At 48.2% G+C, this 25,322-nt stretch overlaps 1 protein-coding gene across 9 annotated transcripts in view; it reads left to right on the plus strand.

The window, feature by feature from the left end:
- Positions 1 to 25,322, plus strand: part of mecom (MDS1 and EVI1 complex locus) — an 89,822-nt gene that overhangs the window by 43,220 nt on the left and 21,280 nt on the right. For 8 of the 9 annotated variants that reach the window (XM_062561108.1, XM_037468218.2, XM_037468234.2 and 5 more), the window contains exon 3: positions 21,981 to 22,115. In XM_062561108.1, coding sequence (XP_062417092.1) covers positions 21,981 to 22,115 — 135 coding nt within the window. Of the gene's footprint in view, positions 1 to 19,996; positions 20,522 to 21,980; positions 22,116 to 25,322 lie in introns of those variants that run through there. The other variant, XM_037468277.2, reaches the window with a different exon arrangement.

The following is a 25,322-nucleotide window of genomic DNA, read 5'->3' on the forward strand; positions in this document are numbered from 1 at the left end:
AGTCCGTCTCTGTGACTGTTAGCTACTGACAGAAGACAGAAGTCATGGCAAGTGTATGAGGAGACAATTGTAAAATCTATAAATCTGAGGCAGCGGAGTGGAGTGGAAATGCATTTCCCGCACGCAAGGAAGGCAAAAGCGAGAGTGGGAAACACAGCTGTAACCTGTTAGGATCATTCTGCTTAATTAAATGTTTCTATAAAAACAAAAAAAAGCATATATGTTTCCTCAGAGTGCTGTCATTTAAAAAGCTAAACTTAACTAATCATCTCTGCCTCTTTCTTTCCTCTGCTCTCTCTTTCTCTTGGATGAGTTTACTTGTAAAACTATAGTTGATTGAGATGAGGTCCACACATGAGACTGAGATATGCTTGTGTGTTTGGGGTTTCCCCCCCCCCCCCCCCCTTTGGAGCAGACATCATGTCCTGCCATTTAGAATTACTTTCTAAATTATTAAGGATTTAACATTTTCAGTTTTATGCTGTTTTTTTTTTCGAAAGCCGTATCGTGACAGACAGCTGGTATGACAAGCGGACATATAATTAGACAGAATGACAGGAAGGACATTTACACAGATAAACAAGATAAATACAGTATATGGACAGACCAAAATCTGTTGGGGTTTCAAACCAGTTGTTCGTCGAGGGTATTTTTGGATTATCTTCGCATGTACAGTAAACCATCCAATCCACTGAAGGGTAGACGTGCACACTACAAAGTGGCTTTTCCAAAGTCCTTGCGGAGCTGTCTGGTCCCCGGGATGCCACAATGACAGTCTTGTTTTATTGGTTTTCTTTGAGGACATTCACGTGGGACTGGCTCCGTGTCAGTCCTTTTGGGGTCACATGGAGTTCTTCTTGGCACCAGAAGAGAGTTTGGAGCTCTCCTCCCCGGCAGTGCCAGGGGGTTGGGGTTACAAGGCGGGCAGTTTTTTTGGCTTGGCAGCGGGCGCACCTCGGCTTGGCACCGCGTGGATTGGCATTTCCATCAATACTGGGATTTGTAAATGAATGGCAGCTACGCGGGCAGTGCTCCTCGGTGGCTTGCAGGGACGCCGCTCACTTTTGCTGCCGAGTCAGAGACGAGGGGAAAAACATCGGACAATGTAGCGCGCGGAATGCGAGGATGAGCCAGTTGTTTTTCCGGGGGGAGGGGGGGGGGGGGGGGGGGGGAGACGTCCCCACAAACCCAGTGAACCCCAGCCACGGCAGCTGTGATCATTGTCTGTGACAGCGGACGCTGCCTCACCGCAAACAACGGAAGAATACAGCGTGTCGCGTTGTCTCGTTCCTCACACCGTCCCGAGGAGCTTCCCTCTTATTGGGGGGGGGGGGGGGGGGGGGCGCCGCCCTCGTCCCATCCTCTTATCCTCCCACTGTTTTTTTTTTGTGTGAGGAGGCTTGTTTCCCCGCTGTGGCAGGGTGCAGGGATGCCAGGCTGAAAGGCCCCAGGGGAGAACGCTTTTTGAACCCCCCCCCCCCCCCCCCTTGGTTTGATGCAGTGCATCTCTCTCTTGTTGGGTGTCTTTGTCCGGCACTCCGGGAGGTCCATTACTTCAGACCCTTCCAACGACAATCTTTGAACCCCCCCCACCCCCCCCCCCCCCCTGCCTTACCCTCCTTGAAATCCCTTCATCCTCTGAATGCGCTATCCTGTCCTCCCGGGTGGGGTATCAGGGTGTCCCTTAAGTGTCTTCCGTCTGTGATCAGAGACAACGGGGATGCCGTTTTATATTCAGCCGCATCGGAGCAGGCGTCAGGGGAGAATGGGGGTCTCACCACTCAAGTGGTCCGCTCACTGCACTAGATCATTTGCAGATGTCGGGAAGAAACATTGCGAAGTCCTCTTGAAGTTTGTCTGTTTTTCTTATCTTAAAAGGGAGTTTTTAATCTCACAGTAAATGGATCGTTCCTCCTTCAATGCCTTCTGTTGTCTCTGTAGCAGCGACACATTGGACGGAGACAGAATAAAAAGTAAACTGTGCATCGCTTTGTATTTTGGCCTGCTGCAATTTGTGAAGGTTGGCATCCAATGTGGGGTGCCACATCTTTCCCAACGTCGCAGCCACTCCGGAAGCGTGGCTGTGTGTGTTTGTGTGCAGGCCTGAAGGCCGGGGCAGCAGTGGAGTGGTGTTTCTGTGCGGGCTTCTCCCCGGGTATTTACCGAGGGGGATCTGACTTGTTTGGATTGGTGATTTAGGATGTGCACTGGGTCAGAGGGCACAATTATACACAGAGGCCTGGGGTCAGCCAGGGATTGCCTTTCTGCAAGCTCTTCTCAGTTTACCTATGACGCCAGGGCCCCCCACCCGTCCTCTGGATCACCCCACCCACATCAGAGGCACGTCGAGTACCGTCGACCATACCGGATGGTCAGATAATGTCAACGCTCTTCAACTTTTTAGGAAATATACTCGCAAATGGATAGCTGTGGTTGTTAACTTAAAGATAAAGATAAGACACACATCATTTTAACCACATTACAGCGGTTCACAAAATTCAGCTTTCTCAGTACTGCAGGTCTAAGTATTGAAATTCGATGTATATGGCAATTCAATATTTTATTATTCTGGGAGAGGGAGGAACACAATTAAACACAGTTAAAACACAGACTATGTCCTGTGGACGACATTTTTCTCCTGGGAATCTCGCCATATTTTTGTCCGTGATGATTGAAATCGATTCCATGGAAGCATAGTTGAACTTATCTATTCCTTGAATCAATTTGTTGTTGGCACGCAAGTTAGGTTGTCACATCGTATCGCCATGGCAGAAACCTGAAGAAAAACTTTACTGCCCCGCCTCCCCTCTAATCTTTTTTCCTGCCCTTCCTCAGGAGTTTTGGGTTCTTCCCCTTCGTGGCCACTGACGGGCTTAACGTAAAAGAGCCGCAGAAGCTGAAAGGACGCGTGTGTGTGCGTGCGCGAGAACACCCCTGACTCCCCTGCCCTCCGCGTGTGAATACATTAATTCATTTACCATTGGAGGACGCCAAACCCAAATATTTGCCTCTGCACATATTTAATATTTATGATGACGAGAGCAAACATCGCCCGCTGGATTGAGTGACACGGAGAGGTCAGCTCTGGGCTTGGCGGAGGGGGGGGGCAAGAGGGGAATGTTATTGGTGTGTGTGTGTGTGTGGGGGGGGGGGGGGCGGAGGGGGGGTGAATGTGTGTGTGTGTGCTCTCCAGAGAGAGAGCCGCTCCACATCATAGGAGCCAGCGCACACTGACCTGTTTGCCCTGAAACACACATGCAAACACGACACGCTCAGCAAACCGTTTACATGAATTTGTGTATTATGGGTCCATGAAGCTTAAAATCCTCCACAAGGAGGACAGCTGTGTTGATTTTGTGGGTTTAGAGGAGGGGGCCTTATGGTCATATTCTTGTACCTAGGTTTACGTTGACATTTACATCTGTGTGGAGTGGGAGTCTACGTCTCTTATTGCTTTTTGGTACATGCGCATGCTCTGCAACTGTATGTATTCCAATGAGGTGATCCATTAAGGGGGGGGACAGTTTTACGAGCTGGTCTCAGATCGGGATCAGCTCGGATGAGATCCTGTTTCCTTTGGAGTGATCTCGCTCACCACCGATTCCGGTTCAAGAGCTCCGTGACTAAATGGTGCATACCTAATCTCTTTTGAACTACAACCCAAAAGAAGCAGCCTTAAATTGTAATATCGAGTTTGCCCGACAAGATCTACTTTCAGATTAAGTTGCATGTGTTTTTTGTAAATGTATATCCTTTTGCTTTGGAGAGAATCTGAGTCGAACAAGATGGTCGGAAATGTGGACTCACACGCCTTCCCGTGTGATGTTTAATCGACACCAAGCTTGTTGACATCAGCATCCCACCCACCATTCATGCAACCTGCCCGTGACCTCGGGGACTGATAGGGTTTGAGGAAGAAAACTCGGGAGATCTCTTAAACACACAGATCACCCCTTCACGTCCTGGCCCCTATCTTCCCTCATTTCTGCCTTTTATCCTTTTCTTTCGTATCAGCTATCTTTATTCCCCCCCCCCCCCCCCTCCTCCTTTCACCTCTGATAAGTTATTGTGCAAGTTTGCGGAATGTACACATGCCAAGGATCTGGATGAAGTGTCATTGTTCCGTTTGTTGAAAGGCACTCTGCCCTCTTTCTTCTCCTTTGGATATGAGCGAGGGAAGAAAAGGCCTCCATGGCAGAATGATAAAGAGCCTTTCCGTGAAAAGAGACACAAAAAGATGAGGAAAGAAAGGGAGAAAATCCTGAGACAATATTTAACAGTGATTCACCTACAGTTCTCTCCACCAAATAGAGATATGGACTCAGGGACTTAGTCAAGGTGGGAAGCAGGTATGGACATATGGCGAAATGTTCAGTCATGACTTCTTGGCGCGCTCTTGGGGAGATAAGACAGGCCTCATATAAGACTGGAGGACATAATTATGAGGGGAATAAGATTTTAAACCCCCCTTAAATGCCGTTCCAACACCGCAGACAGCACTTAGAAAATATGTCTGTCTGTAATCAGATATCGTACTTAAAACTGCCCTCTTGGTATTTCAATTGTTTAAGAATTCAACATCCTGGTCATGGCGGCAGCGTGACCGCTCTGGTGGGAACAGAAGACGCCGTACTCCAAAAAAATCCAGAGCGCACCGAACCCCGCGGTGCTTCACGGGATAAACGCCGATGAAATGCAGGTCTTTTGATGTGTCTAGTGGGCAATTGTAAAAAAAAAAGACAAGTGGTGTAAATCAGTAGAAAAAAGTAATTGTTGTGATGCGGAGGGGGTCAAGGCCATGTTCATGGCAGAGGGGGTGAGAGCGAGAGCCTGGGTGAGAATGACCTCCCCGGGGCAGCTGGCAGCACTCCCTCTCTTCTTTTGTCAGCTCCAACCATTTGATGCCATTGAAACAGGGCAAGGCGGGAGAGATTGAGAGAGCAAAGGAGACGGCTAGTGTGAAGGTGCAGAGCAGCGTGATGCAATGTGAGATAGCAGCTGAGTGACTGCTCTTTGTGTGTGTGTGTGTGTGTGTAGTGTATGCATGCACAAGTGGGTGGTGAAATGACTACATTTCCTCTAATCGCACCAGCCATTCTTTTAAATCTCTCTCTCTTTCTCTCTCCCTCTCTCCCTCTCACTCATCCCTCACGCTTCTCTTCCTCCTCATCACCATCAGTCCATCCCGTTAAGCCCATTCTTTAGTTTGCCAGGAAGCAGAGGAGGAGTTGCTTGCGGTGAGGTGGTGGTGGTGGTGGTGGTGGTAGCATTGGGCGGGGGGAACTGGGCGATGTTTTGAATGCTTTGAGAGTTTCACACCTGTGGGTGCAAGGACAGTTTGTAACCTTATCTCCTATGCTTTGTGTGTCCCCCTTTTCTTTGGCGCTGGATGTGAACAAATTGAGCATTGTGTGGAGGCAGGGGCCAGCAGGATTTTGAAGGAAGGAAGCCTGGCGAGCCCAGGCTCTGCACAGCAGTAGCCTGAGACGAAAGGGATCAGGAGTGATTCCATGTGTAAGATTCCTTCCTTCTCACGGACAGTGCTAATCAAGTGTGTGCACCCTTTGTTAGACGGGCTCCTCGCGCGGAGCCAAGCGCTCCTACAGATGCTCCAGAAAGGGCCGTATTCTCTGCCATGTATTTGTAGTGTCAGCGGTTATTGCACTGAACGTGTGCCTGAAGGTTTGAGTTCGTTTAAATGTGTGATTTAGGGTGCATCTTTGCCCGCTAAAATCATCGTAATTGTAGCTGCTGAAAAAGCAACTAAAAAAAGTGTTTACAAGCTATGATCCTCTGTAGAACAATCTACTTACCAACGAACTGTTCTTTACACATTGTTTTGGGCTAGCTATTGCACAAGGAGACCAAATATAGAATAAAGGAATTAAGCACAGCATATTCTTTGAATGTTATTGGAATGTGTGTCATGCTGGGAGTTAAGTATTGTTATTCTTTACCCCACAAACAATAACTTTACATTTTACGACTACAAGTTCCCAAAGACAACTTTACACACCCCTCTCGGTTTTCATCCAATTTCTCAATTTACGTCAGACACGTGTGTGTGTGTGTGTGTAAATCTACTGTGTGTGTACAGCGGGGCATGTCTGCATGAAGCCATCGGTGTCCGTATCCGCTGTCACGCTCTCCCGTTCTCCGCTCTGAATGCAGATGAAGGCGGGGAGGGGGGGGGGGGCGGGGGGGGGGGGAGTGGGGGGTGGAATTAGCCAGTGTGGGAATATCAGAAGAGACAGATACCCGTGTCACCATGCATCCTAACAAAATGGGCTCCTGTTTCCAATTATAGCCGGCTGTAATGATAACGCGATGTGAGCGGCAGGACAATGGTACAACTGCATGTCTGCTGAGGTCCAGACTTGTGCCAGAGTGAGATTGAGAGGGGGGGGGTGGGGGGGGCGATGAGTTGAAGGGTGAACGAGGGGGAAGAATACGAGGCAAGGATGAACTGCAGGGGTTAAGCAGTAAGTGATGGCAGCGGAGGGAGGGAAACCTTTTGGGGTATTTTTAGGTCTTTTTCAAGGATGTTGGAAACTGTCATGTGGGAAGCCATAGTGGGGCAAACCAAGATAAAATAAACACATGGGTCCAAATGATAGCTTAAAGTATTTATAATGTGCCGTTGCTATGTCTTGCTAGACAGAACTTGGACACATCCCGTCGATAAATTAAGCACTCCAGCTGTTGCTTTTTGCTTTCTTATTTCAAATGTGCCCTTTTAACCCCCGATTGTTGTATCGCCGCTGCCAAAGTCTTCATTTCGGGGCTCCTTGGGACTGGAGAAGCTACTGAGAAGCTTCCGGGCACCGCAACTCGCGCTCCCTCCACCTATTTTCCTCCCCCTCCCCCCCCCCACACTCTATCTGTCTCGCTTACCCTAGCGTGACCCAAACATGCGGCCAGCGAACCCGATGGGTTTTCTGTGGACGCGCTGGGACGGTATGGAGTCTCCAAAGCCAAACCTCGGCCATGCCAGGGCCCAGGAGGGAAGGAGGGGCCCCCTTTCTTTTTTTTGAGGAAGTCATCACAGAGTCCAAATAACAGGGCCGTGCCCGCCTGGGGCCCGCTGTCAGGCCCATGATCGATGGCATGAGTCTCAGATGCCTGCCCCAAATGAACAAAGAGGGGCAAATATAGAGACAGAGAAAGGGGGTCATCTTTGTCATGTCGGGAATGAATGTCACCCAGAGAGAAGGGTGGAGGAAGGAAGAGAGCCGAGGACGGGAGAGAAAAAAAAAAAAAACATGTTGATTGCTAGTCTCTTCCTTGATTCAAAAAACAGACACGGCGTGCTGTTTTATTTCGTTCTGTAACGTGTCCAGGAATCGCCGGCATTGAGACAGCGCTACTTTTTAGTGATTGCCGCTCCCGCAGCTGTGGCCACAGGAATGCGACCAGCCTTCCTTGCCTCCTTCCTCTCCTCTCCTCTCCGTCTCCCTCTCGTCTATCTCTCGTTTCATCACCTCTGCGCCTGCCCTTCGCTCTCTCTCTCTCTCTCTCTCTCTCTCTCTCTCTGCCCTGATTAACCCTGAGGCCTTTTTTTTTTTTAAACCAAAAGGGCCGTCTTTTTCCCCCCTCCCTTTGCCCCGGCCCTCCTCCTTTCTGCAGTCACCTGAGGTTTAGCGAGCATCAGTCAGACCTCTGGAGGGTGCTCTGCTTGGCGTGAGGGGTATGTACGAGACAGACCTTCTGTTCTACCTGAAGATACACCTAACGCACCTTCACCAGGGCTCCCGCCTGTGTCAGATCTACCCGAGCGTCCCTGTGACCCAGTCCAGGGATGAAAGCGCAAATTGAAAAATAACTTCTCTTTATTGTTTCCCTCAGTTTTCACTGTGATTCCTGTTTTACTTTGACAATCGGCACGTCTCGCTCTTCTCTCGGGTGTCTTGACATCCCCTCCTCTGCCTTCCAGATTTTGTCCACCTGTGCGCGTGTTGTTTGTTGCTTTCTTTTTTTAATTGTACCGTTTGTCAAGCGTCGCAGCACCTTTTTTTTTTTTTTTAACCAAGCCTTTGACGTTTGACAAGATTTTGGATGCCGTTTCTGCCTGAGCGCTTTTTCGTACCTTTGCCTTCCACCAGTTTTGTGTACGGAAACCTCGCCTGTCCTCGACGACGCCTAAAGATTAAACCCCATCTGTGACTTTGACACCCGTTTCCCGAGTTGTGCAGGAGAGTGCACACTGGTGGCCATCCTTGGCGACAAGTCGAGATTAATATTCCCCAAATGAAGCAAAGAAATGGGAAACTTGTATGCCTTAAAAAGTCATGAAGGCTGTTGAGTAGAAATTGTGATTTGGGGCTATACAAAGAATGTTTAATTGACCTAAAATGGGTCATTATAATTTGTTTCAGTACCCTCTTCTTTTACAAACCACCCTCAATGACCAAGACTTTTAACAATTATCTCCATGAAAGAGAGAAAAATGCAGGCATGTCCGTCGGCCAATCTATTGTGAGCTGAAGGGAGAAAGCCTTTTTTTTTTTTAAGTGCGTTCACAATAGCCACTTTCCCACAACCGCAACAAGTAAGGCTTACAAGAAACAAGGCCAACTGCAGATGTTCATAATGAGAAATTGACAGGCTTATTTGTTCATTTGAATCAGTTGGCCAGCTTATAAGCTTCGAGCAAACAGATGATGAAGAGCATCAATGAAATGTGTTTTCTGGGAGAAACATGGGTGGTGTTGGTTAGTGGGCTCAGGCCCCGGAGTGGAAAGCAGGCCATTGTGAGAGCAGAAGAGCTGTGCTGCCTTCAAGGCCCTGACACACAAGCACTTATTGTTGTCCCCCCCCCCCTCTCCATATAAGTCAAACTAAGCTGACTGAATGTACTTGACCCCCTCACCCACTCCCTTTTTTTCTCCAGCACTCCTCCACTCTTCCTCTTCTGCGCTTCTCTCCTCCTCTGCGTGTGGTCTTACTTCAACCACCTGTCTCTATTACTGCGCCTTTGTCCCATATCTAGACTAATAATTGAAGTCTGTATCACATACTCAAACCAACTCAAGTGTGTTTACAACTCCGGAATTCATATCGCTATTTTAAGGCCTGTCTTCTTGAGACGCCTGGTCTGATCATGAGTACAACACCTGGTCTGGGACCTGTCTCTGCTTTACATAGAGACGAAATACACACAACTTTGCCTATTTTCATATATAAGAAAGTGTAAAACTTTGAACTTTTAAGTAGTCTGTGAAAGAGGAAAAACGTGGATAATTCGATTAATTCAATGAATTAATTCTCCACCAAACTAAGCATGGTTCATATTTTAATTGAGTTCTGCCAGCAGGAATTAAACAAATACAACCAATGCAGCATGTTTTAGCAAAACTACTCATGCATTCAAGCATCACAAAATGGCATTTGATAGGCCCAGAAAAGGAAGTTGGCTGAAAAAAAACCCATCTCTCATCAGTGGAAAGTACATAATGATAAATCAATCAACCACTGATTAATTTACTCTCAAGTGGCACCTTGAGGACTTCAGCTTTAATTGTCCTGTGGAGGGCTGACCGGGGCAGGCAGTAATGGCAGCTGTTTTCCTCACCGAGCTCCTTACAAAGATTTCAATCAGCCGAGCGCTGCTTGTGCCAGTAACCATACAGACCGCCCGATTCACCCAGCTCCTCCACTCTGTTTCTCTCTCGCTATTTTTACAAACTGAGCGGTGCCAAGGCGGGCTGTAACGCAGTAACTGCTCGGGAATAAAACACCACTATCATTTTGTCGCAAAGATTTGATCTGCCCCCCCCCCCCCCCCGCCTCAGCACACAGGCCGTGTTTCTGAAAATCTAATTTTTTTTATATGTGATAATGCCAAGAGGTTTGATGCTGTGGGGTTTGGGCTCGTCGACGGATCCCGTCCGTGTGTGTCCGTGTGTGGAGGGCGACCAAGATGGTTTAGTTTGTCTTCTTTTTGTCAGAGGGGGGGGGGGGGGCAGACAGAGCTAATTAGCAGGCAGGAAATGAGTCAGGTCCCTGCTGCAGTGAGGATGATGTTGCGAGGAAATGACCATAGGTGACCGACTGAAGAAGAACAATAAGTGGACCTGGAAGTGTGTGTGTGTGTGTGTGTGTGTGTGTGTGTGTGTGTGTGTGTGTGCGTGCGTGCGTACGTGTTTGTGATCCCTCGTGTCAGTTGCTAACCGTTGCAACAATGCAAAAATAGAAACTCTACTGTGGAACCTGCTCCCCTGCCCCCCCTCCCCCCCTCCCCCTCCCCCCCTTCACACCCCCCCCCCCTGGGAGAAAAATGTGATGCCCACAAAAAAACGAATAGTGAGATATTTGGTGGAATGCTACCCCTTGATTTATTGTTGGAAGCAGTGCACGAGAGACCTATTACACTTTATTTGCTACAAAGAGTTCTGTTCTTTGAATTTTGAAGTGACATAACTCACTTCCCTGTCGCTCGGATGTGTGTTGTTTATTATGAATAAATAGAACATGTTTTCTAAAACTTTTCTAATGTGACTTAAATAATGTTTTATTTTTTCGGGAAGGGCTTGAATTTCATGGCCATAAAAAGGGCTTCAGCCAAGCGGCTAAAGGCAGAATGTTGATCAGATTAGATGTAGTACCAGCTCTGTACGTGAGTGAGTATGTGTGTGTGATTCCTAATGTTACTTTGTTTGGTCTACTGCCTTAAAACAAAAGGGCTCTGGTCCAGTTTACTCCCACGAGGAGGCTACCTTAAGCCGGAGAGAGAGAGAGAGAGAGCAGCTTGTTGGGCCCTGCGACGCTCACTCCTCCACACTCCTTTATGGGGGGGGTCAAGGTAGTTAACTAGTGGCAGGCGTTCAGATGGGTTCTGCTCCGACTTCAAACGGAGAACATTATGGGCGTGCGCGCTCACAGGATATTGCACTGTAAGGCCACTGAGCACGGCTGGGTTGGAGAGAGGAGGCTTTGTATTGAGCCCATTAGAGCCCTAAACCAATACTAATGAAGCCGTTTCCTGTACAAACGGAGCGGCTCGGGGGAAACTGTCTCCAGCTTTTAATGGGGCCCTCTCCAATCCCAGTTAAGACGCTGGGATTTTTTTTTTTATTTTTTTTTATCTGGGTACCTAGCGGGTTACTGCTGGTTCCAAAGCAGAACCTCCGTTTTTGAAAAGTTAATTACGCATGATTAATGGAGCGTTTTCCTTCCAATGATATCTGTGACAGCACAAAGCTGTCGTAAGGCTTGTCAGGCCCAATTCGAGCTGAATAAGTATTTATGTGATCGCATGTGATGGGCCTCCTCTCACCAGCACCAGCCCTCATCAATCAAGCCCTGCTGCTCGCAGTAGTGGGAAATTGGTCTATCAGTGCGGCTGCCTGCCCCCCCCCCTGCCTCCTGCCCCACTGCCACCGCCGCCACCTCCCTCTCTCCCCATTCAATCAGGCCCGAGGCTACAATGCTTCTTTAGCTCTTACTTCTGACCAACGCAGGGGTCACGGGGAGGGGGGGGGGGGGATGTGGAGGGGGGAGTGGGAGCCGGAGCCGAGCCCATCCATTACGCCTCTTGTTTCTCTCGGTGGCAGCCGGACGGCGGGATTCTATTAAGAGCTCCGTCTATTCAGCACTGAGATTACACCAGGGCCCTCTCGCTGAGCACACCTCAACACCAAAACCCTTTACCCAGCCTGAGGGCCTCACAGCCCCCCCCACCCCCCCGCCTCCCTGCACGCCTGCCCACCCACACCACCGCCGCTAGCCCACCGCAGCTTGTTCGCTTCCCGCTAGTAGATGTCGTTATGTGTGTGTCTGTGTGTGTTTTTTATCCCCCGAATGACAATAATCACGGGGCGACGGACAGAGGGAGAGAACGGAACAGAAGGGGAGCAGACACTCTAAACCTGCTCCTGCTTTGTCGATGTGGTCACGCTGAACGCACACACACACACACGCACGCACACACACTCCAAAGCCATGAACGTACTCTCCCTCTCAAACAGAGAGACGGAGAGCCCCAGCACCTGGCTCGGGGGGGGTGGGGGGGGTCATCTTCCGCCGCAGTGTAAACACACTCGGGTGGGTAACATCACAAGCACGACTCTGGCCGCCACTCCTCCCATGTTTAAGAAGCTCGTTTGTCTCCTGCCGAACCCCGAGGAGACTCTTCATTTACTTAATAATGTGTTAGCACTTGAGAGAGAAAGGAGAGAGGGGAGTGCTGCTGGGGTCGCGCCCCCCCCCCCCCTCCGCCTAGATGGATGGGGGTCTTCCCGTCAAGGAGCGGGAGAAAGACACCGCTCCTGTCAAACAAACAGAAATTGAATACGTCGTCTTCTATCAGGATGTCCACAGTGTGTACATACTCTCTTAGGCTTGATTATAAATAACCCCCCCTATCTTATAAACAAGTGGAGTGAAGGCATTCATCGGGGGACAGAGGTAAGGGTGTGAAGAAGGTGGAATGTTCTCTCCTTCAACACTGCTGTCGTGTCTCCGTGAGGAGGGGATGACGGAGGAGGGGAGAGGAAAGGAGGGCGAGTGGGCCGGACCCAAGATGGAGCGAAAACACAAAAAACGCAAGTTGGAGGGAAATGGGGGGATGAAGGTGAATAGAGTACAGGGAAGAAGGGAAGAAGCAGCAGCAGCAGCAGGAGAGAAGAACAAAAGGGATTAATAGAGAAAATAAAGCGGAAGGAGGAACCAGACAATGGTGTAAAACGAGGAGAGGTTGTGAGGGGAGATGCTTGGCCAGCGAGAGGAGGGCACTCAGGGTGGGGCTGCGTCGAGGTTCACCCTCCTGGTGCTTGGCTCGGGGAATGCTTCTTCACAGGGCGGCGTAATCAGCTCCCACTTCCTCCCATTCAGAAGCCCGCGGGGGCCTCGCTCTCCGCCTCTTTTGTCTTTTTTTTTTTTTCAGGAGCTGAGATGGTCCGGTCATACTCCAGCGGACCTTCCTCACTATACTGCAGCCCCAGATATATCTGCTCTCTGTCTCTGCAGCGCTCACAAACACACAAACACACACGCACGCACACACACACACACACACACACACACCGTTATCACTTTGTCTCTCTCAGGCTCACAAACTCTTTGCACACTTCTATAACTGCACCCAGTCTCAACACACACACACACACACACACACACACTTCTCTTCCATCAGCCGAGCTCGAGGTCCTCAATCGATCCTAACAGCACCCCAGCAGACACCTGCAGGTGATTGATCCCCAAATCAGTCCCTCACAACCCCAGTGCCATAAAAACCATAACAACCCATCATAAAAGCAGATTTATCTTCACCCAGCTCTGGGCCTCACATTTAGAATATTAACCCAAAAGTGTATGACACCAGAATGATTGGTTTGGAATTGAATAAACCTTGGGAGTATTGACGCACAATGTCTGATGGTTGATATCAAGTCTGAGTATACTGAAATGTGCCACGGGAGATTGCTTTATCTCAGGAGACGCAGACGCTCACAGAGGCTTCTGGTGTTCTCGTATTTAGTATCATGTACCAACTTTCAGACTCCATCACGTTGGAATGAAATCATCTCTTATGCACATGCTCTCACTAAAAAACGTTATAGTACAGTAGTTCTTCACAACTGAGGAATTTGGTCAATCAATGGGATTATTTTACGTTTTATGATTCAGAAAATCCTTACATTTTTATATTTTCGGACGCACAAGGTACAAAGTGCGTTGAACTGCAGAGATGTGAATAAATATGGTTAAAAGTTTGAAAGATACTACACAGCTCCTACAGTGTTCAAATATATACAAAGCAGTCTTGAATTTTTTTGTCTTGTTGTTTCGTTGTTGACCGTTGTGTGTGTGTGTGTGTGTGTGTGTGTGTGTGTGTGTGTGTGTGTGTGTGTGTGTGTGTGTGTGTGTGTGTGTGTGTGTGTGTGTGTGTGTGTGTGTGTGTGTGTGTGTGTGTGTGTGTGTGTGTGTGTGTTCCTGCAGGAAAGATTGTGCCCAAGCCACATTTTAATGAGAGCGTTGGTCTGAATGCCAGAAGCGTGGTGTGCTGGCAGCGGCATCGGCATGTGCCCTCAGCAGCGCGACGAGCTCCCAGGTTAAATATAATCCCAGCCTAACTCAGGGGCCTCTTTGATGCTACTGAAAGCCAGTGAAGCCTTTAATGGGAGCCACTCCGTGTCCCCGCGTTATGTGCGAGCTGCTCGGCTCTCCTTCCTTTTTTTTTAGGGTTGTTGCAGCTGATTTGTTGTTTTCCGCGTTAATTCTGACTTTAATCAGGCCCGCCTACGCTGAGCTGACCTAGTGTGTGTGTGTGTGTGTGTGTGTCTGCACCCGCGTGTAAACCCCCCCCCACCACCACCACCACCACCACTTGCACAATCAGCTCACGGTGTCCATTTACTCTCGTACATTTTCTCACTTTCTCACATAGCAGTCTTGTACATTTTGGATGAGGAACACTCGTTTGGCCCTCTCCCCGTGTTTTTCTCCTCGTTTCAACAATAGAAGCCTTTTTCTGTGTAAGAACGGGAGGGAAACACTCAATAAAAGTAGACAAACAATACGGCCTGTGTGAACATCTTTGCGTGTCTTTTTCACCATAATCATTGCTCTGTCACAGAAAAAAAACCTCGACTGAGTTCCTCAAGCTCGGGATGACTGTAAATGTACCACTTATATATATTCCACCTCCTTTTGGATTCTGTTTTTGTCAAGTGTAGCTGCCAGTCAGCTGCCCCCCCCCCCCTTTCTCGGGTCACACTGTGACGAGTGTTGTCTACGTCTGTCTGCCATCCGCCATGCATTAAAATATTAGCCTTCCGATTGGACGCGCTGTATGAAGAGCAGATTGTCGTCGTGCTGCAGCAGAAAAGCTGCCTTTAAACGTGAGAAGAGGGCTAATAAATGTAACGAATGTGTGACGCTTGAACCTCTGAAGTGGCGTGTTCAGTTCCATACGCCGCTTTACCTCTTGTACATAAAAAAAAAAAAATGGAAAAAAAACCTTTTAAAGATGATATCTTATGAGCGCTTTAGAGCCGATTTGTTCACCCTGCGGCAGCCGGCAACGTGCTCTAATTACCTCCCCCCCCCCCCCCCCCTCTGTTTCCCTGGCTGGGCCGGAGTGGGTTGTTTAAGTTTCCAGTCCGTCCCATGCGTGTATAGGAGCGATGTGCACGCTGGATTTATGCTTGGAAAACGTGACCTTTAACTCTTGTGCAGCTTTATCGCACCCCGAAGCCCACATACAGCGTGGCCCTGTGTGCCGAGGGTCTGCAGAGGACGTGTCTGTGATTACCACTGCCTGTGCTGCTTTCTGTACATCACTGCCGTACCCCCCCCACCACCACCACCCCCCCAACCACCCTCTTAAAGCCTCCAACTCGCTGCTGCTGATGCTGCATGCTTAAAACGTTTGCTTGATGAATATTAGCCATTCTTGAGTTTTACATCCCCCCCCCCCCCCCTCGATGCTGAGATGAGGATGATGATGATGAGCAGTGAGCGTGACTCGTCGTTGTGCCCGGTCACTGTTGATTTTGGCACGAGGAGCGATATATCTGCTTTACGTTGAGGAACCATTAAATATCACATTAATATTTTAAGAAAATAAACACGGGGGATATAAAAGCGCTTTTATTAGCCCCGCGTTTCCTCCCTTGCTTCTGCAACACAGATTTCAGTAGACGGGATTCTGTTGTTTTAATTAAGTACTTGAGTGTCTGTTTATTGGTTTGCAGCTTAGGTTAACAAAAGCATTTAATTGTGGAAAAACACGACACCCCTCTCTCGCAGGTCGTACCCTGAACTGGTAAGTGAGCTGAGATCATTTATGGACCCTCGTAAATGCTCTCAATCAAGCGTCATGCCCCTTGATGCCCCGCCTCACTAGAAATATATTGACATTTATCTGAGCTACGGCTAAACAAATGTGTCTGATCTCATGGAAACCAACGGAACCCACCCCTAATTCTAAAGGGAAATAGTTTATTTTAGGCTGTTGTCAGAGACAAGGAACCGTAACAACATTACCGGGTGCTAATTCAGCAAACACGCCGGGCCTGTTCTTCTCAGGCCGCAGAATTTGTCAAGAAATCATCCCTCTCTTCCCCCCCCCCCTCCCTGGCGGAATGCCGGACTAACCCCCGGCAAATGAAAATAATCCAAAGTAATTAGAAGTGAGCTGGTCTGGTCCTGAGAGCCCCCGGGCGGCCGGGTAAACATGGCGGAGGGGCCAGTGGAGGGCGGGGGGGTGCTGCTGACCTTGTCCACATAAAGCAGTGATTTATGAAGTGCAGGGCACAGCAGCGGGGCTTCTGTCTTCTCCCGCAGAAACCAAATTACTGAGGCGGAGATTAACACGCCGCGCGCAACGGGCCTACTTCCAGACACGCGGGAATGTTTCTTGTTGACATGTTCGGCTCTCGGTGTCCTCTCCGCGGCAGCGAGGACATCGGGTGCGTCGTTTTTTAAGATGTCGTTGCGCACTAATGGAGGACTAATGAGAGAAAGCGATGCGCGGTTGTTGCGCAAACTGTAGAACCGCCCGCGTTTACCACTTGATCCAATCGCAGCACATTTTGGAAAAATAAAATATACGCGTGGGGGAGTGCGGGGTATGGGCGCAGAGGGGCGGGGGAGCGGGAGGTGGGAGGGGGGGGGTCATGGCGGAGGCTTAATGCAGCTTTTCGCCGGTGTCAATGGGAGGTCTCGCCATGAATGGCAGAACTATTTCATGTCGACGTAGCGGCGATATTTTCTTTCCCTCCTCTCGTCGCCTCTCTTTCTCTTTCTTTCTTTCTTTCTTTCTTTCTTGTTTTTTTCCGCTCTCCTGGAGGATGTGCTGGAATGCACCGCGCGGGCCCATACACACGGTTTTCCATGTGGCCCCTCAGCAGCAGCAGCGGTGGAGGCTCCGCAGCTCGCTGGCTGGAGTCAGTTTGCAACCCACACGGGAATCACCCCCCCCCCCCCCTCCCCCCTCCTCTCATCCAGCCGGTCCCATCTGACTTCACATGGCACCATGGAGCAGGAAAATCCAAGTTGACTTTCTTTTTTTTTTTGGGTACATGGCAGCGAAGTTATTCCAACAAAAAAAAAGTTACTCAAAAGGACAACAGGCCTGTGTCAGACCATGAAGTTCTGATCAAGTCAAATGTGAGGTTATTTGATCGTTTAAAACAAAACAAAATCCCCCACATTTATGTATGAATTGGTTTTTGCGTGACCGAGCAACCAAAACAAACAAGAAAGCCGCGAGCAAAATACGCACGTGCCCATTAAAGCAATTTAACCTCCTTTCAAGAATTTCACACTTTAAAGCCCGCGCACCAAACATCACGCGGATGCTGTCCGTTTTTTTTTAAGGCTCTCTTAAATAAGTATGAAATGCTGTGTGGCATGATATAGTCGGAACAAACATGCCCTGAAGCCTGCATGGGTTTGGTTTGTAATTTGTTGATAAACAGCTTTTCCACGCCGCTATTTAGTAGCTATGTCAAAAGCATTATGACAAAAGGCATGGCATAATTCAGATAAAACGGATCTATTTCATCTCGCCATATCAGAACTGTGCTTATGGCCGTTTGGCGAAATAAATATAAATTAGAAGCAACGCCTTGCAGATCCTTCTCGTGGTTTATTAACAAACGAACAAGCGTTTTAAATTCACCCCCATCAGTCTTTTTGCCCCGGTGTAGATTAAACAGCGTTATAGGCCCCGTTCGGGTGTTTATATATTCAGGCCCGTACAGCCGAATCTTTCATGTCCCATCTAGCAAATTTGACGCCTTAAATGTAGATGTTTTGTGTTGCAATTCACGCGGACGAGAAAAGAAATGACCCCCCCCCCCCCCCACCGCATATACTATTAGTCAAAAAGCTCAGAAATCAAGCCGTGCACGTGACCCAAAAAGTTAATTTTTTTTTTAATTGCGCAACTGTGTCAAAATTAAACAAATGTTTGTGTAAACATACTTTTTCCCCTTTGTTCGGACTTTCGTTGTTCTCCTTAATTTGCGATAAATATTACAGATTCAAATAAGAAGAAGTTTTCTTCACATCAATGAGTGCCAACCCACAGTCACGGTGAACCATCTTATTGTCATCTGAAAATCCATTGATTCAGAAAATGCTTTTAAAAAGTGCACGTCAGTTGAGCACGCCCTCTCCTGACAGGGTGAAGGAGTACAGCAGTTCAGACTCGTGGGGGCCTTACCCCCAGTTTAGCCCCGATCCCACAAACCCACGCGGGGTTTTCCTCCTTTTTTTCCAGACATTTCCTCCTTTTCGGAAAGAAGCCCAGACCCTTTTCTCTCTCTCTCTCTCTCTCTCTCTCTCTCTCAGGATCCTCGATCAGACCCGGCGAGGCCGTGAAGCAATCACTTTCCCAGATTACTTGTATTTAATACACAATGCATCATAAAACAAATCCCTCATCCTGACAGGGAGAAAATAGAACAGCTCATTCGACTTGAGCTTTCCCAATTTATGGCTAAATTAAAAAGGGTTCCAACAATGGACAAGTCCAGGAGAGGCAGGAAATCAATGAGCGGGCGGACCGGGGTCTCTCTGCGGTTCTCAAGGAGCGCGAGACGATGGGAATCGGTGGCGGGGTCCTGCCTTATTTACACATGATTTTTTTCCTGTCCTTCCTGCACATTTTGCCGCGCGGTTTTGTAAAACAATGGGCATTATCTGGGATGGAAGGTCAATGTCACAGAGCGAGGCGTTATCCATCATCATCTGTTCTCGTCAGCCAAAGCGCTGTCCTCTCCAGCTTTATGAGCTGCCTAATAAACTCCCCTCACTGACAACGAGGACCTTTCTTTATTATTCCGTACCCTTGTCCCTTTGTACGTGTACGTGGTATCGTTTTTCGGCGGCAAGCTTTCCCATTTAGATGGAACACCAACGGATGGAAGCTAACGCGACGTGTTCTCACGTGCCGCAAAGCAGGTGCACAGCGGGCAGTAAATGCCCCACGATTTATATATTTATTTGTAATACAAGATTGATTTACACACTGGCAATCCTGCTTCGTCTGGTACTTTTTTAACACCATTCCTGTCTTTTTTTTTTTAAAGCTGCATTCATTTTTATTATTGCTTATTTTGTGTGTGAGTGTGTGTGTGAGTGGGATGGTTCGTGAGGGAAAGTACAGCCCCCCCCCCCCCAAACAACCAGCGGTTTTAGTTCAAGTTGGGGTCTCCCAAATTGGGGCAGAGGGACTTGCAATGGTCCATACTGAGTTTCCTGTAAGGTCCCCAAGAGGAACACTTCGGTCTAACTGTTACTTCAGTCCCTATAACGCGAGCACAATCAGAGCATTGGGTGACTGTTTTTTTATTATAGTTCTCACTTTTCTTATTGTCATTAAGTTACAAAAGGGTATATTATAGAAAGGAAGGTTTGGGGTAATAATGCCGTAAAATGGTCCATGAACTGGCACGGCGTATTGGGAGAAAAAAAGAAAAAAAAAAGGTTTGTGAACACGTGGATAATATAACGCGCTGTGATGCTCGTGTTGGTTCATTAAAGCGGGCTGCCTGTGTGTGCGCGTAGTTCATCCATTCAAAAGCCCCGTCCCGACCTCTCCCTGACCCCGCTCACCCTCTCCAACCCCGGGCCCCTGTCACTTTAAAATTGACTGCGGAGAGGAGTCGCTTCCGACCGGGGGGGTGGGGGGGTGGGGGGCCGAGGCGAAGACGGTCCCGTGCCTCTCCTCCTCTCCCTCTCTGGTGGGACACATAGGGATGGACGCGCCGGGTTCCTTCTCCAACGAGACAATGCGCACAAGAGAAACATCACACAAACTGTCCGCGACGCGCAAAGTAGGGGGGCGATCTTTGAACCCCCCCCCCCCCCCACCCAACCACCACCCCCACCCCCCTCGTCCCCAGCCACCCACACGCACACAAACACACGAGTGTATCTGCTATCATAGACGAAACATCCCGACTGGCTGAGCAGAGGGGGGGGGGGGGTGGAGAGGGGTGTGTGTGTGTGTGGGGGGGGGGGGGGGGAGAGGAAAAATGAAAAGTTGAATGGGCTACTCGTGGACACCTGGGTGCGTCAGGACAGGAGGGGTGACAAGTGAGGAGCGGACGAGCCCAGCGAAGCGCGCGCAGAGCCGAGAGTCGGGGAGCCACAGTCGATGCGTCCGGGAGGTGCTTCAGTTCCGACCCGCGGTGTCTGCGGGGACAGCCGGCGGTTTGTCCGTGAGACAACACTGTAGAGGACAGCGGGGGGATTTACTCGACTCGTCCCGCGGGCTGAAGGAGACGCCGCGGCGGCAGCGAAAAGAAAACAACGCCGAGCTGGTGTTTTGCTTTTTTTTCTTCTTCTTCTTCTTGTTGTTTTCTATCTCGATGCCAGCGAGCTGGAAGCGTTCGTAGTTCTTTTTAAGGTTCATCTGACGGCCGAGGTTTTTGTTTTTGTCGTTTTAAAGTCTTTTTAAAGTTTTTTTTTTTTTTTTTTTTTTACAACGGACTTTTCATCACTTTTGATCCGCTAGCAGCGCGGTTATTCTCCCGAGAGGTTTTAACTGTCGCACCGAGTTTCAGCGGTAAGAGCAAACATTATGGGATGGACACGAAAATATTGCTTTTATTATACAATTTGCATAGCGAGCGAACGATGAACAAAATGGCTCATTGTTCATTTCGTTGTAACCTTAATTTGACGATTGCATTAATTAGCGGAGAGTATTTTTGCATGATGAATGGGTAGATCCATGCAGTCCAGACAAAGGGCTTTATGCAAGGTAAATATTTATTCAGTCGGCGGCTATACAAAGACAGATTTGAGACCCTGGTGGAGATTCTGCTTTACATCCCAACAATCGACTGCTTCCTATCGGCTGCTTAATTTCTAGCACTGGCGATTTCCTTTTAAGTTTATCTATACCTCCCAATAAAGTTTACAACTGATGTGTGATGCGTCCTGAAACTTTAAATCGACGTTACACCGGTGACAATTCGTTGAGAGAAAATCTGTACAAATGTTTTGTAAACGATAGAAATGGCGTTTTGTATTTGCATGAAAATCCGGTTGATGCTATTTCATTTTTATTTTGGTCTTTGAGTGCTTAATGAATTTTGTGTGGGAGAGTAAGGCAATTGTTTTATTGGTCTATTATTAATATTTGTATTAGTGATATCATCATTATTATTAGATCGTTTGGGCCTAATTTATTTCCTTTTAAATAGACATTTATGAAGATCAACCTGTTTAAAACAGTATAGATTAATATTTATTCGATAAAACCACACTTTCAGAAACGAATTCAGTCAGTTTTGCATTTCTAAATAAATATGAATTCAGAACTATTTAGCACCATATGTATACAACTCGTTTTTTATACAACATGGTACCAGACTGATCAGTCAGAAATTGATGGATGACATATTTTTTCATTCATATTTAGTTTTTTCTTATTTTATTGATTTATTGATTATATATTTTTAGAGCTTTTTAGTCTTGTTTGGTTCTGATTTATTGTTGCGTAATAAAACCTTAAATTACTTTTTAGTGCTGCAATGGGAATGGTATTTTCCCTTGAAAAAGTTCCTCAAGGCTGAATAAAACATAAATATCACCGTTACATGATATATCTAGTTGTATTAATTATTTTGTGGTAGTGATAAAAAAAAAATTCAATCAGAAACTGCTGTAGAAATTTTGATTATAAATATTTAAATAATGCACACACGCATTTTTATATTTCAAAGAAACGTTTAGGTAATTAAAAATAGCTTCCTACTGTACACACACTGCATGTGCGTTGGGGAACGTGTACGTGTCTGTGTATGGGGTGCATGTGCGTGCGTGTGCGTGTGTTGTACCACAGACCAGCTCCTAACATTTGAGTCTTATTTCTTTGTGGGAGGTATGTGGTTAGTCAGTGTTTGGACACAGTAACCTGGACTGATACTGATCAAAGTCTGATTCCCCCCCCCTCTTCTCTCTCTCTCTCTCTCTCTCTCTCTCTCTCTCTTTCTCCCTCTCTCTCTCCCTCCCTGCAGATCTTGGACAGGTCAGGCCATGTAAAATTCTGCGTGGATGCCAGCAAGCCAGATATCGGGAGCTGGCTGAAGCACATCCAGTTTGCCCCTGCGGCCAAGCAGCATAACCTGACAGTGTGCCAGATAGGTGACCAGGTACGTGCACACACTCCACCACCTCAACAACATGCAAGAGGGGTATGATCTGACGAAAAGAAAAAAGACGGAGGCAGAGATAAAAAAAAATAAAAAAAGTCTTGATTTCGAACTCCCACATGGTGATGTGCCCGAATCCCGCCGTCTGGCAGGTTGAATAAAGAGCAACTGAAAGTCATTAAGGGCCTTAAAACCGCTTCTGATGTCAGAAGGCTTCCCTTTTATTTGTTCCCAATGGCTGTCCTGTCTGCGTGCTGTTGTGTTAAACGGTATTATCATGATCCGAGTCAGATACTCCCAAAAGCATCTGGCCCACCCTGCCTTCGGTTTTGTAACACACAAACACACACCTCTCCCCCCCCCCCCTCCCACGCCGAACCGCAGAAAACTCTTCGCTATCTGCGTGTGTTTTCTTTTTTTTTCTTCTTTTTTTTAAATTGTGCTCTGGCTTCTGCCGTGCGAGGACCACAGGGGAGGATCAGAGATGATGGTTCCACACACCTCCCGGTCACGCTTGCGATATAAACTCGGAAGACATGCCAGGAATGTCACAGTTGTTTTGCTGCTCACCTGGGCTGCTCGGGGAGGTGCGTGCTGCAGACACATAGGGGTTCACCTCGGTAATCCCGAACCCCCCCCCCCCCCCCCCCCCTGCAGCAAGGCGGCGAGACAAGAGGCTAAACTTGATTTGACATGTGTATGGAGCACACCGTGGCTTGACCCGAGTGAAAAGACATAATCCGGCGTGCACACTTTTGTCATCGCTTCTCACCGGTGGTCCACCCGGAGATCACCTGTTGCGCGTCGCCTGTCGGATTTGCGGTGCAAAAGTGCACGGCAGTGACGTATTTATGCCCGGGAAATCATTTTGGAAATCTTTTTTAAAAGGGTAAAAAGCTCAAAAGCTCCTCGAGAACAAATCTCCCGCCCTTCCTGCGCATGTCCTCCACGCGGCAAATGAGGGGGGGGGGGGGAGACGCTGAGGGAGCTGAACAGCATGGCAAACGGGGGAAAGAAAGAAATAGAAAGAAGAAGAAGGAGAAGAAGAAGAAGCTTCCCAGAAGCGCTCCTCTCAAAGAGACACGGGGACAAACGCGCGGGGAGAGCTGGTGTGTGGCGCCCTTTTTGCGCGAGGTGAGACGCGCTGTCATCGCCGCGGTTCTGCTCGGGTGGCCGTGTAAGGCCCCGACACGTCACGGACACGGCCGTGATGAGGCGATTGTTAAGTGTTACACGCTGTCACAACACGGCACAATGTACCGTCTTTAAGCCTTCCGGCCGACATTGGTGTTTTTTGAAAACATTGTAGCCCCCTCACAATGCCTGTCTGTACGTTTTAAAACGAATAGACTGATGGGGGGTGGCCCTGTTAAGCGGCTGTCAGTTTTTGATAGCGTGTGTGTGCGTGTGTGGGCGTGCGTTTACGGTGGTTTTTATTTGCATTGACTGGTTTTGAGTGTGAAGAAGTGTTTCATTGTGTCTTCTGAAGTGTGCGCGCACACACACACACGCACACACACACACACATACATACACTTGTAACTGACAGTTTCACAGGGACGCACGTGTGCGCGCAGGGCCGCGCGCCACCGGGAATCGTCCATTGCGGTTCAGATGACTCCCCGCGCTCCTCTTTCTTAGCTGACCTGATTCCAACCGGCTTTCACTGCCGCGGAGAAAGTGCTGCATCGAGGGGGCCCGGCGCTGAAAACCACACATTACGCAACGAGTTCCTTCTGCACCTTTTCACGGGCCGAGCGACCCAAGACTTACGCACGACAAAGCTCTCCAAAAGTCCTCCCTCGCAGCCAAATTTAGCCAAACTATTGCGCGAATTGTTTGAGGGCGACGTCACAGCAGCGACACTGATTCCCAGGTGCGGCGTGGCGGTCATTTTGGGTCCTGGTTTGTTTTTAAGCAGCAATTGAGGCCGTGGCAGCGTCCTCTTATTCCTGACCCAGTTCTGTTTATCATAAAACTTTATGACCAACCTCGGGAGGGTGAGGGAGTGAGAAAAGACGGAATGAGCGAGAAGAGAGAGAGAGGGGGGGAGAGAGAGAGAGAGAGAGAGAGAGGGGGGGGGGGAAAGGCCTGTAACGTCTTATTGGAGGAACAGATCGGAATCCCTCTTCTCATTTCCTTCTCTCCTTCTCTGTCGTAATTCATTTTTAACCTGTCTGCTCTACTATTAAAGGCATTAAAGCAGCTGCAGAGGACTTCTTCACCAGATTTCCAAATATTAAGAAAAAGATTTTTTTCCCCAACTGAAGCTGAAATACAGTCTTCTCTTTGGCCGAATCAGACAAGCACTTTATTGTTGCAAAGGGGAAATAAAAAATCACTTATTTGGCTCTAAAACATTGTGTCACTGTAAATGTTCAGCTGTTTGAATTAAATAGGACTTAAGTTACAGATTACATTGGTTTTCTCTCATAATAGCTTTGAATTTAGTCCTTTACGAATAGAAACAGCTGAGCAAGAAGAACTCCACAGGATTCTACAATTATTCATTATTGTTTATTGTGCCAAATTCTTCAAAAGGATTCAGAGAAAATAATAAATTGCGAACACTCTTGTCTCATTTGTAATCATTAAGTCTAACTCTGGCCTGCTGTTTGTGTCTAACTTTAGCCTTTGACCGCCGCTGCCGCAAGCGCGCCCCTCAAATCCTCAAATCCTCGTGTCCTCACGTCCTCATATCCTCATTTGTTTTGCACCGAGCTGAACGACGAAGCCGGAGCACTTCTCGCACAGATCCCACCGCGATCGCCGCGTTTTGTCGTTAAGATAATTAGGGCAATTAGGGCCGCCTACCCCTCCGCTGCGCTCCTCACTCCACCGGTTCGATTGAAAGGAAAATGGATTAAATCTGCAATTAACATCCTCCAACAAGGCCCTAAAGAGCCTTTCATAAGATAGTGCAGAGGGATATGAGCGTTAATCTGGTCGTCTGCTCTATTGATTCTCACTCAGTATCGAGTGGGATGAAGTGGTCGAGGGGCATGTTAGCAGAACACTGACGGCCGTTCACAGTGCTGACTACACAGGCGGTGAAATCACGAGGGGACTGTAGCTCAGTGAGAGAACAGCTTCAGGCGTATTCAGCTATGAAAAAGAGTTGATTGTAAAAAATAAAAATTGTAGAATGTAGAACTTGGAAGCACCTTGTGAATTCGACGCGGATCGTTTAAATGAGACGCTCCACTG

This window comes from Pungitius pungitius, chromosome 3 (assembly GCF_949316345.1).
Source record: "Pungitius pungitius chromosome 3, fPunPun2.1, whole genome shotgun sequence".
NCBI lineage: Eukaryota > Metazoa > Chordata > Actinopteri > Perciformes > Gasterosteidae > Pungitius > Pungitius pungitius.